General features: G+C 44.9%; 1 protein-coding gene across 3 annotated transcripts in view; it reads left to right on the forward strand.

Annotated features, from left to right (window-relative positions):
- The window catches only part of LAT (linker for activation of T cells), a 379514-nt gene that overhangs the window by 209333 nt on the left and 156220 nt on the right, over positions 1-13961 (forward strand). For all 3 annotated transcript variants that reach the window (XM_085618961.1, XM_085618963.1, XM_085618962.1), the window contains exon 4: positions 5652-5704. In XM_085618961.1, coding sequence (XP_085475087.1) covers positions 5652-5704 — 53 coding nt within the window. The remainder of the gene's footprint in view (positions 1-5651; positions 5705-13961) is intronic.

A 13961-nucleotide genomic window follows, 5' to 3' on the forward strand; every position in this document is an offset into this window, starting at 1 on the left:
GGAAGGCATGAGTCATGCATGATGCACAGTGCCTGGACGTGGGGCGACTTTGACATGGTGTTGTTTCCAGAGCTTTAAGTGGGATGTAAAAACTATGGGGGTCTCTCCAAAAGGGTGTTTAATGTAATAAAATGCGTGGCTTAAAACACAAACTAAAAATCAGTGCTTAATATAATGTGCCGCCCGACTGGTATTTTTGTTGCTTGTGTCATTGCATCCAGATATATAATACAACAAGTGACGTTACACTTAGAACAAGTAACGTTACACCTACAACAAGCCAGAACTATTGGCTTTGTCAATGGTTGTTAGTTGCATAAAAGTAAAAAGCAGCAACCATGGCTGCTATACTATAACTATAATCCTTTCCTTTGATCTTCTTTCACTGCCTTCCTTCATTAACTGGATTCTCAGGTAGCAGCAGCATGGGCGTTTTTGCACTTCCAGGTGACAGAATGCCCTGCCCTGGACCGAGGCTGGAGGAGGCCACCACATGCTGTGCCAGCCCAGACTGACCCATTGTCATTCTGTATGTGGCAATCAGCCCCACACAGAATGACAATGGGCGGGTGGGGCTGCTCTTGTACTCAGAGGAGTGCGAGGCGGCCCCATCAGGGGGCTGAGGCCTCGCAGGGTAACAGATCTGTTTCCTGAAATGCCTAAAATTACGGACAAAAGGCGTCCGTAAAAAGGATCCTCACGGACAACGGACGTGAGGTCCAATTTACGGACTGTCCGTAAAATTTACGGACGGTTGGTCACCCTATATGAAAAGGATGCCTGTGTTGTAATGAAAGCGCTTCGGAAACTCGCCTGACGTAAAAGGCGCTATTACAGATGGTGCTTTGTGGTCCGACTGCATGGATTTCATTCTTTTTTTAAGATAAATCTATTTAGCCCTGTCTGGACGCTCCCCTCAAACGAGGGGGGGGGGGGGGGGATAGACACGGTCACGGATGCTGTTTAGATGGGGTGAAGGCAGAGGCCGGGCTTGTGTTAATCACTTTGTTTCTCTGCAGCACCTTTTCCGGCTGTCTTTGTGCGCCCCTTGATACCCGTCGGTTTAGTTCACCATGGTTTTGGATTCGACTGGATGCGAAGGGGGCATTTAATCTAGATTTGTCGTTTCTGTGTGCTAAATTATTATTTGTAACTCTTTACAGAGACTATTAGTAACTTTTAAATGACCAATGATACATTGCAGTGAATATTTTAACCATGGAGGTTCAAAACTTGATTTACTGTGGTTAATTCGTTAACAGTCAATGATTTGTGTACAGCACAAGGCCAAACTGTTCTGTAGTGAATTGTGTGCCGGCGCCGCCTTGCACAAATTCTCAACATCTTCACACGCAGGCTGTATCCCTGGGGTTTAAATTTAAATCGTCTCAACGTGGGCGTCTCTGAATGAGTTTGTCTCAAATAGGATAAACTACGTCTTTAATTTGTGTGGTTATAGTTGTTTTTAATGTGTGTTTACTTGTAAAATGTACGTTTTTCCAAAATACAACAAACTAATTAACACATAATTCGGCAGCAGGAAAGAGACTGCATACCGAGTTTTTGAGATGTAAAGAGTGCAGCTGTCAGGACACCCTTTTCTCTGTACAGGGGGTGCACCTGCCTCTGAGATATGAAAGGACTTGTGAGTAGCAAGTTACACACAACTCTCTGCAGTAGGTGCTTCTGCCCACTGGCATCTCACGCAGTAACCCTGGACCTAGTTACACACAACTTTCTGCCGCGGATGTCTCAACCCACTGGCAAGAGATGGAAAAGAGACTCAGTGGAATATATGAAATGCTCTTTACGCACAGGTGCGTGTATGAGTGCATCTGCTTTTGAGCCTTTGTATTGGTTTATGTTTGTGCGCGTGCCAGTGTGCGGCCTGCTCTACATGTATGTGGGACAGGTGTTGCACAGTCGGGGTCGGCACACGTTTGCACAATAGGAACGTGCACCCCTTCACGCAACCCCCCAAAGGGTCATCTATTGCTGCCCGCTGCTGAGGCCACAGACACTTTGGTGTGCAGCACATCAACCTAGGTCTGCACCGTGTCGAGGCACCCCTGCGCCCATTTTACAAAGATTTCACTCCCAGTCTTAAAGGGACTAATAAGGAGTCAGCCATGGTACGGAGGCCCGAGCAGCTTTAGTGAGTCTGTGTTCCCTCATGAAACATAGCTGGACTGTTCTTCGAAGCTCAGGAAGTCCTTAGCATGTTTGCAATACTTGGCTTTTAATTTACATTCATTCCTCATTCACTCATCGTCGCTCAGTCACTCCTTTCACTCCTGCTAAGCACTTTAAATAAGCCACACTCACTCCCCGTCATCGGGCCTTTTCTTAACCGGACCTCACCTCACTTCAATGGATGGGCACTCATCGCGCATGAGGGACCTCACACATCGGGGGAGCGTGCTGCTGCCCTTCCGTTTTCAAGCTGGCAGCAGACACAGGGCGAGGTCGAGGTCAGTCACCAAATCAATCAGTGCACTGCAGGCAGTTGAGGTGAGAGTGAAAGAATTCCTGGAGCCTCAGGGGTGCTGCGCAACACAAGAGTTCAAAAGGGCAGAGACAGGGGGCGGATGGCCCCAGTGACCTCACCTTTATGCTGTGACTATCAGATTGGCCACAGGTAACTGGAGAGGCAGGTCACAGCCAGGTCAAGTGCAGCGCCATTAAGTCACGCAGCTCGTGTTTGTTTCCTGCGCAAATGGCCTGCCAATGTCAGAAGGGAGAGGGTACATTATTTTGTCCCCTCTTCCCCCCCCCCCACCCTTGTCCCCTGTGTCCCCCTACTCCAAAATCTGGGGGGATATATTCCCCGTGTCCTCCACAGTTCCAACGCCCTTGGTGTTTTACGCCTTAGCGGTCTAGGCCTCCAGTTACTATGGCTGCGAGAAAGAAACTCTTGAAGTCTTTGCTAGTAGATGCGGTTATTAGAACTGTGTCGCAGGCACGCATATAACTATAGTCTTAGAGCCAGATATGATGGGGCTAGTGACCACATTAAAAAAAGGAAGTTTAAAACTAATGTAAGTAATGTATGGTATTTCAATGACTGCTTATATGTGTTGTGATGTTTATATACTGTATGAGCTAAATAGGCAAATAGGCAAATACGATTTGGCATTGGGTCTCCATAATGCTCCCAAAGTGTGCACAGCACCATTGGTGGGTGGCAGCTAATGTGTATGGGCCATTCAAGGCATGCTTGCAGTAGACACAAGGACTCAAGATGAAGGCAGAATCTTCAACCAAGGCAACCGGATCCCGGCTCCAACTCCACCCCTCTCTACTTTATGGACAGGGGATTGTGCATCCAGAAGCTATCAGGATGGTGGTATCCTTGTAAATCACCCCTTAGGATGCATTAAAACATCCTTGCTATTTCCAAGGCGATAGCAGTAGAGATCCGTCACTCTCCTTAAATCAACTGCTTGCAGAACAAACCCACTTGTAACTCCACCTCTCCCTACAGTATGGACAGGGGATTGTGGGTCCAGAAGCTATCAGGTTGGTGGGATCCTTGTAAATCATCCCTTAGGATGCATTAAAACATCCTTGCTATTTCCAAGGCGATAGTAGTAGAGATCCGTTACTCTCCTTAAATCAACTGCTTGCATAACAAACCCACTTGTGAATCTGTGCCTTTAATGTCTGTGGGCTGAGACTATTACATAATTGATATTGAGATAGTTAGGCGTTAAAAGGAAAAACAACTCAGTTATACAAACACAGAACCTTGTTATATTCCATTTATTGTTTCATAAAGTGCAATGTAGAAAAATGTGGAAATGTAATTGGACAACAATTTGCAGCCAGAGGCTTTCTAAGAATGATGGCTACTACACCCATAATTAGAATTTACATCCACCAGCAAAAAATGTTTAAATGATAATTAAATGGTATGCCTATGACTACTTACCAAGAGAAAATGATTTATTCAGTTTAAAATAAATCCCATGCTCAACACAATACTATATTAAGCAAGCAATCTGCCATGCTGCAAATCATTATTTAAATCATGTACAACTAAGCCCTCTGCAAACTAAAAAGTATAAGCAGATTCACATAATTATAATCCTAGATATAAAACCACAATATACTTTCTGATTGTGATTGGATTCATTTTTGCTAAATCCAAAGTAGATAAATAGTCGATCTACATCAAGATCTCAAGATATTAATCAAGTCACTAAAGTCAACAGTTCTTCAACATAATTCTCATCCTTTTTCTATACCACTTGCAGGTTCGCTATAGAGCACATATAGATTGCATTAACTTCTAATTTGGATAATTGTCACATACAGCTAAATTTACAAACATTGCGGATGATTAAGAATTTAGAGGAGAGGGTGCTCCGTTGCAACAGTGATAGAGTACCTTCTCTACCAAATTCACAGCCTGCTCACCTGATGTAGGGCTTGGCGGACTTTAAGAATGTTGACAGTGGTCCCTTGCTGACATTTTCCTCTGACGGCACTGCAGAGTACAGGCTGTAGGAGGTTAGCAATCGGACTGACTGTCTGACCAATTTAGAGAGGGCAGTCCGATTCCGTCACCATGAGGTAAAACCTAGTGGATGCATACGGTAAAAATAAGTGTCGCCCACGCCATAGGAGGAAACTCCTGGAGTGTGGGGGTTCATTAGTTTAACTTTTTTCCACAACAAAAGTGTGACAGACAGCTGTCCTGTTTGACAGAACCATGTGTCAAACATTTACAACATTGAGAGGAACCTACAATGGTGGTTCCGGCCAGTGTTAAGATGTCCATGGGGCCCATGGACATCTCAAGATTTTGGGACAGGACGTCTGTCAGGGCAACAGAGTGATGCTCCGCCAGCCTGATGGACATACAACCATCTTCCAAACTTTAAATCAGGCACATAGATATCACCAGACGTTCGATATAAGGCTCCCCTTCTGTATAGCCAACCTCCAAATCCAACTATGTTCCATGCTAATAATTCCGTACAGAAGCAATTAATGAAGGAGTAATGGAGTGATTTCGCACAACATAAGATCTACAAAGATCTGCCTTGAACATCTCTTTCACATCATCACCCAGCCCAACCACATGTAGGGAACCACATGCATGCTTACCACTGTGGGAACATCGTACCACAAGATTCAACTCACTTATGAACAGTGGTAAAACATATTTAACTGCACTGCATTGTCTGCCTGGCAACAATTTAAAGATGTATTGGCTCTCCGGCCCTGCTTAGTAATCAGACCGTCTGTCTCAACATCTCTCCTTTGTTTTCCTTTTTTTGTTCGTCTGAAAGGTAAGTCTGCCTTGTGCTTTTGGGCTTTGTCCTTGTTGAATATATGTCATTTGTCTGGCTTCTGCTGTTCGAAGTATTCTCTTCTGTATGGCACTCCAGTGCTTAGGTTGTCTTTGCTACCTCTATAATGGCGGCCACCCTGTTGGTCAATTGATGGGCTGTACGATATAGATGCCTAAAAGAAAGGATTGATTGTTATTAACATGCAAACTAGATCTCAACTATGTGTTTGTTGACTGTACTGTCAGTGCCACTCCCTTCAACTTTTACCAGTGATTAAGCAAGAGTGGCATTCACACCGGATGTAGCCTGTTCCTGGTTGGGTCTAATAATGGCATTCTCTTCTCTTCCTAGGCCCCCTGGGGAGATGTCCCACTCGAGTTTCACGGTCTTGAGATCCTCGAACTGTAAGAGAAATGCCTCGGCTCCCTCTTTGTCTCTCGCTACCTTCCAGTACTTGGTTCATAGCAGATGTTTTGCTGCAGATTCACCGCTGCCTATGGTGTTCCTATTTTCTTTGAGTGAACTGTGCAGTGCTGCTTGGGCGGAGCCTTTCTTTATGCACATTGCTATTTCCGGTGCTGCACCATTCTCTGTGTGAGAAAAGCTTGCGCTGCTGATGCCTGCCGTCTGCTCAAGAGCTATCTTGACTGCATAGTGGAGTTGTTTCATTTTTTGCTTTAAAGGTCAGGCAAAAAGACATAAAAAAGCTGGCTTTCTTTCAAGGTTGAAATGGCTTACCGCTTACCAAGCCCTTGGCTTTATCAGCAGACAGAACATCAGATATGTATTAGCAGTATCGAGTGCTAGTAAAGCTAGGTAGTGCAGAGCACTTTCGGTGCTGCCGCACACACCCCTCACATGGGAAACCAAGGTTATCCTTTCACGAAGGGCTTTTCCACAACTTAAGTTCGTAATCGCATATTGGCCATAAGAGGTACATTTACATCACCAATAATAAACAGAATTATCAATGCAGTAGAGTTCATTTATCGTTTGCAAGAGGGTGGAAGCACGGCTAAAAGTGTTTTTAATGGCATAGCATTTTGGGGCAAAGGTCTGGGAGTTGGTGTCTGAGTTTGTAAACTGGGGCACCAATCACATCCTGCCCTGGCTCTCAGTGGCCACGCAGTCCGCCCTTGTTTCCTAATCTTAGGGTAATACTTTTACATGTGTTTATTTGTGCACAAGGTGTCTGACAAGTGGTTCTAAAAGAAAACACAAATCAACAGTGACAAGCAGTAAAGGGGATGTGTGTGAAATAGTCTGTTGTCAAAAACAAACGGTATGACATCTGGTGTGTCTAGTGGTGTAGCAGGGGTACGATGGACATTAAACATTAGACAGTCAAAATGAAGGAAGCAAGGACAATGCTCCCCTGACTCCTAATTAGGTTTACAAAAATGGCAAAGTCATGGCCCAAGCCAACGACCCCAACCTGCACCAATTTAAACTTGCCTTCCCCAAGCCATGAACACTGCCGCAAGGCCTTCAACTACTAAACTCCTCAGACCTTCACCCCACCCCCACACCAAATCCCTCTTTGCCCCCCACTCCCTTCCCCCCAACCAATCCTTCCACAACGAGACCTCGCGCCCCGCTCCACCCCCTCACCCCACCCAACACATCCACCCCAATCCCCCTTCCCACGCTTACACGAACACCTGCCTCACTAACGCCCAACCCTCTGACAAATCAACGCCAATACACTCAAGAAAAACCCTCCACAATCCCCTCTGCCTTTCAGAAGTCGCATGTCTCGCCATCTCCCCTAAATCCGACCAACCCGACCCTCCTGTTCCAACCTACACCCTCAGCCGAATCAGCCCCCCAACACCTTCCCTTCCCCCAATCCTACAAACCCGACCCTCCTGTCCCAACCTACACCCCCCCGAAGCCCCCCAACACCTCCCCTTCTCCTAATCCTACCAACCCTCAACCCCCGTCCCAACCCACACCCTCAGTCGGACCTGCCCCTCTACACCTCCCCTCCCCCCACCCCAAACCCAGAGTTAATGGCAGAACTAACTGAAAGCCTCACACGTATAGAAAATCAACTCAACACTCTTACCAATGACCCCTATGCACCTCTCAACCATAAATGAAAACCTTTCCCTCCTAAACACCCAAATCAACACTATCATGCAGGGCATAAACAAAATCCTTCTCAACACAATTATGCCCCCCTCCCCACCCAGCACTCAATGCCCCCCTCCCTCATAAGCATCAGTGAGCCACCTCAACTGCCCAATCACCAGACGACCAGCTGGCGCCCCACCGCTCATAACACCCAATCTCTCAGACCAAGAAGAACAAAATCTGAGATGTCCCTGAGAGAGGCAACAACACTGGCCAAATCCTACGACCCCAGAACAACCCAATCCCCCCCTCCAACATACAGGTAATCACCAGAATAGGTTGAGCCAGTAGCTATCCTAGGTCCACAAGACTGCCCTCCGAACGCACAACCATTCCTCAAGCCCCACCCTTCCCCAAAACCTCTCCAACAGCGACAATGTAAACTGCATGCATCTAAACTGCAGATCCGCAGTCAAGCACGCAATAGAGCTGGCTGATACCATACTGAACCACGACATTGACATCGGATTCCTCACCAAAACCTGGCTTAATGAAACATCATATCCCCTCCTTGACCTTCTAGTCCCCCCGGGTTTCTCCATCATCAAAAAAGACAGAATAGACCAACGAGGTGGCGGTGTTGCCATCATCCATAAGAACATCATCAATATAGCTGAAATCAAAACACACTCCTTCTCTACCTTCAAATACCTCAACACCAACATAACACGTCAAAATAACAAAGTAACAAAATGCCATCTCATCTACCACCCCCCAGGAAATTCACCTGCATTCAGAGAACAACTATCGGACCTACTTACACATTGTTCCTTAGCAAACACCGACAACATCATCCTGGGTGACTTCAACCTCCCCTGGAATAACAAAAAGGACACTGTTATACAGTCACTAAATGAACTCCTCCTCACAAATGAACTCATCCAACACTGCAAGAGTCAAACCCACAACAAGGGCTCTACTCTAGATGCAATCATAGCCAAAAATGAAACAACACTAACATTCTCCCAATCGACTGGTCAGACCACCACATCATTAGATTCAACATCAATCAAAATCTAAGCCCCACCAATCAAAACACAAACTACCCATCAAAGGAGCAGAAACCTAAAGGCATTCCCCCTCTCTGTCCTCGAAGAAACCATAACATCATTTCTCCCACCCTCCACAGATAACCTCAACACGGTCGAGCTCACTACTCGGTACAACAGGACAATGACAACTGCTCTTGACCAACTAACCCCCTTGAAACTGAAAGAGTCCGAGAGATCCCCTCCCGAGCCTGGTTCAACAATGACCTCAACTCAGAAAGGAGAAAAGTAAGAGCCACGGAGAAACTCTGGAGAGGAAACCCATCCTCAATCAACCTCTCACAGCTCAGACAAGAACGCAGTAACTACAAAAAGCACATAATCAAGGAAAAAGCCTCTTTCTTCCGGAGTGCACTAGACAAAGCCAAAAACCGCCCCAAAGAACTTTTCGACATCATCTGGAAACAGACCTCCAAACCCACCAAAGCTAACCCCCCACGCCTCCAAATTTCACTGCAACAACCTGGCCAAATTCTTCAATGACAAAATCACCAATATCGAGCACTCCCTAGACCTACACCCTCAATCTGAAGACAGCAAACCCTCAACAATAACGAGACCTAACCCAACCCTAGTTCACAGCATTCTCCCCAAAGCCAAGATCCTCCTCTGTCAACCACCAAAATAAGCGCTCACCCAAGACCACCATCCTCCCCCAAGCGTTGGAAGGACATCTAACCTCTCTCCGAAGAGGACATTTCCAAGGTGATATCAAACTCCAAACCCTCCAACCTCTATGCAGACCCTCTCCCCACCTCCCTGGCGAAGAACCTCAACCCCATCCTAATCCCACTGTGGATAAAGATCATCAACAGCTCCCTAAACAACGGTCTGATGCCCGACTGCCTCAAACAAGGCCAAGTCGCCCCCCTTCTAAAAAAACCCGATGCAGACCCAAATGATCTCAAAAGCTTTAGGCCCATCACCAACCTTCCTTTCCTAGCCAAAATCCTGGAGAAATGTGTTCTCGCCCAACTGAACCAACACCTGGAATCTAACAGCCTACTTGACTCAAACCAATCCGGGTTCAGAAAGGGATGCAACACAGAGACCGCTATACTGAGCATAACTGATGACATTCACAACTCCCTTGACTTTAACAAATGCTGCCTACTTGTCCTCCTCAACCAATCTGCTGCTTTTGACACGGTTGACCACACTCTACTCCTAGAGGCCCTACAAAGGCGTATTGGAGCAGATGGCAATGTCCTAAAATGGTTCTCCTCATTTCTTCATAACCGCTCCTAAATCATAAAGATCAAAAACTCGATGTTCGACACCTCCCCCTCAACTCGAGGTGTCCCTCAAGGCTCAGCCCTCTCTCCCACTCTCTTCAATGTTTACATGGAACCACTCATTGCCATTCTAAAACAATCAAACATTGCCTACCACCTCTATGCTGACAACACCCAGCTGTACCTCGAGGTATCCTCCCTCAATTACATCCTTCGACTCAACTCCACACTGTCCAAAGTAGAAAATTGGCTAACACTCAACCACCTCAAACTCAACCAAGAAAATACCAAAATCCTTGTCTTCTCCAATCATGAACAACCCCCTCAAATCCAACAATGGATAAACAACCTTGACTCCCTAAACTGCAAACTTACTCCAGTGAAAACAGCTAAATCACCAGGGATCTCTCTAGACTCAAATCTCAACATGAGCTCCCACATAAACTCCTCAGCAAAAAGCGCCCTCTACAGCTTAAAACTCCTCAACAAAATCAAACCTTTCATACCCCTCAATGACCTAAAAATCGCAACCCAATCTCTAGTTCTGTCCAGAGTTGATTATGGAAATGCCACGCTAACTGGGACTGCTAAAACACACATAGCCCCCATGAGAACCACCCTGAACGCAGCAGCAAGAATGGTCACAGGTACCAAGAAATACGACCACATCACCCCTGCATTACAGACCCTAAAATGGCTACCCATCGAAGCTCGCTGTGCTTTCAAAACTGCCTGCCTCACCCATAAAGCCTTACACAGAGGCAAACCCGACTACCGTGCAGCCAAACTCACAAAAGCTGGACAATCAAGAAGCCTAAGAAGCTCCAACTCTCTCCTCTTAATCCCCCCAAAAAGACAAAAACAAAAAGCCCTCTCCCGCTCTTTCTCAGGGAACGGCCCAAAAATCTGGAACTCTCTCCCTACCGATATCAGAACCAATTCCTCCTTCACGAACTTCAAGAGACAACTAAAAGACTTTCTCTTAAAGCGTCATCTCCATGCATCTGGTCAATGACCTCAATCTATAGGACCTCCAGCACCCTGATACTACTCACTGTATTCAAATGTTTATGTTTCTTTTACATGTATGCTGTAAAGCACTCTGATACCCCTTTGGGGTCCTGTAAGCGCTATATAAAACTCCAAAAATAAAAAAATAAAAAAAATAAAGGTAGGGCTCTACCGCTGTCATATTTGTGGTGCAGTGTGCCTGTGACACTTATCGGGCCTGGTTCCACTGCACCTTCGCTCTCTGATGATATGGACTTCGCAGGTTGTGTTGAGAACTTCCGACCTTAGAAAAATATTGATTTGAGCTATGAATTTGCCAATAAATGGTGTTTCTTGTGAAACTGGGCTGCTCAGTACTTCTATCCAATATACCTTTCTTTCTTTTCCACATGATTCAGCTCTGGGGCAGAGAGACTTTTGGAAATTATTGGCTGATGCAGCTACATCAAAGCCTTTAGGATTGCTCTGCTGATGCTTTAGGGCAACATTTTGCATGTTATCAGCACTCCGCCCTTGCCCCAACCCACAAAGTCATGGCCTGCTTTCCTCAGCAGGGGACAACTTCATGATGCTTAACGTCATTACTGGTAATTTTATTAGTCTGAGTAGATTCTTCCTTGTTCTGATCATTACGGTACGATACTTGAATGCCTCCAACAAACAGACTTTTGACAAGCGCAATCCCTACAAAACCATAACATGATCTAACTCCACTCCCATAACGAGGGGATATCATCGACACACCTTCCCCAGCACATTCTGCAATGTAAAGCCATTGAAAACACTCCTCCAAACCTAGTCACCCTGGAAATCATACTCTGGGAGGGAGGAAAGCAGGAAGGGTGTTAACAATGGCCCGAACAAGGAAGAACAGGCTCAGTGTAATGGAATCACCGTGAGTAGTTAAAACATTACTCTTCCTTGTTCTGCTCATTATGACATGAGGAATACTCAAGCTATGTACTAGGATGACTGAAAACTGCTGCCATAAAAAAATACTTCATAGTAGAGAGCGCGTTCATACCAAAAAAACAACTTCAGATTGTCAATCATGTGAAAGTTTGTTGTAATGTTTATATGAGTAGAAGGGATGGGCCAGGTTGCTATTCTCCAAATCACCAACAGCAAGGCAACCTGAGAGTCTGCCCGAGAGGCAGCCATACGTATTGTGGATCGATCATGCACTGTTAAGCAGATGCAATCAAATAATTTGTCTAATGACCAAAAGTCTATGTTGATGGTTTACAATGATTCTCAGCCACAACAAAATAAACAAAAAGGACATCCATATTTCAAAAAGAGGATACTCTGCCCACATGAATAAATAGTGCCCTTAAACATCCAAAGAGTGAAGAGCATCTTCCTCTGGAGAATAGTGAGTTGGAAAGCATCCAGATAAATATAATCTCCTGATTCACTTTAAAAGCAGAAGTTACCTTGGATCCTAAAGACAGACCAAGAACCAGAAATATCCTACCAGAAAAAACTGTGAGATAAGGGTGCTTATAATATATAGAGCCAGCAATCCTCATTTCTTTGAAGACGTAATTGCAACTAGAAAAAAAACTTTCAAGTTATACTATCTTATCCCATGAAAAGCAAGGCTTCAAAAGGAGGATGTTTCAGCACTGAGCCTAACAAGTGAATCCATTTAGGGACCAGAGATCTTATAGAGGGACGGGTGCTAGAGAAATCCTTGAGAAGATGTAAAGCGAAAGAGTCACAATCCTTTATGCCGTCCCAATTCCTTCTCAAAGCCTTAAATCATGCCCATTGGATCTTTCAACCCAATCCAAACCCACTCTAAAGAAAAAACAGCACATTAATACTTTCACAAGATAAGGAGCCAACAGGCACATGCATCAAAAGGAAAACCGGTCGCAAACGGGCAGATTCTCAGAATCTGCCCCTTTGCGACCGGTATTTTTAAATTTGGGATGCATCATCCCAAATGCAAAAATCGCAATTTAAGTAATCTCTAAATTGCGATTACTTAAATTGCGATTGCATTTAAGGAATCACAAATTGAGATTCCTTAAATGCAATGCGTTAAAGTAAAAAAATTAGCGATTTCGCTAATAGGGGGCGCAAATTACCATGAAGTTGAACTTCATGGTAATTTGCAAAACCTTTGAAAAATGGACTTATGTGCATTTTTCTAAGATTCATGTTGCGCACACACATGCCCTTAGGGCATGTGTGTGCGCAACATATGTACACAGATCAATTTCAGGGGTGCAACAGGGTGTCCATTTGACACCCTTGCACCCTGAAGTTGCATGCGCAATTTGCGAGGACCTATTGGTACTCGCAAATTGCGCATGCCATTTCCCATTCATTCCTATGGGCCTGTAGGCCCATAGGAATGAATGGGAAGCCATTCCTTATTTGCGACTCGCAATATGCGAGTCGCAAATAAGGAATGTGTAGGAATCGCTACTTTTACAGCGATTCCTACATGCATAGGCTTTTGCGAGTCCTTGATTGCGATTCCTTAATTATCGCAATTAAGGACTCGCAAAATCCTACCTTGATGCATGTGCCTGCAAGTTCCTTTTCTCACACAATCAATTTTCTGAAGGATTCTCAGTTATGTGAATAAGGCTTAAGAGTGATGCCTCCTGGAGGCTTAAAACATCAATAGCTAATTCTCTCGATAGGCAATTTTCTTTGTAGAACAACTTACTCAACTTCCATGCTGTTGAGCGTATTCATGCTTTTAAGTGTACACCTTTGACATGAGTGGAAAAGCTAGGTGAAAATTAACAATGGATAAAACCCATTCTGCATATACCTTTATCGGTTTCACTAGAGGACACCATGATTAGCAGAACCAAAAAGAAGCAATGAGAATGACTGTAGCTTTTTCTCATTATCATTGCCAAAAACCCCAAACTCAGAAGTAATTGGGAAAAGTAAACAGGATACATATAGGCCAAGGGCCAGAAAAACACCCAATCCCCAAGCCTTCTCCTCTTTTGCCCTGTAACAGAAAATAGGGCAAACAGATCTATTGCTATGCCCCCCTCAATTTCTGATACATTACTGTAATCAGAAAGTGATTTAACTAGTAATAGTGTGAAGAGAGAAAAATCCTCCCTAGCTGGGCTGCTACACTATTGTGCACCCCCTGAATATGAATTGCAAAAAGAGATATCAGGTGATTATCTACCCACTTAAACAATGTTGATATTGGACTGAGTCCTCAAATGAATCCATCCTTGTCTGTC

This window comes from Triturus cristatus, chromosome 7, assembly GCF_964204655.1.
Source record: "Triturus cristatus chromosome 7, aTriCri1.1, whole genome shotgun sequence".
Taxonomy (NCBI): domain Eukaryota; kingdom Metazoa; phylum Chordata; class Amphibia; order Caudata; family Salamandridae; genus Triturus; species Triturus cristatus.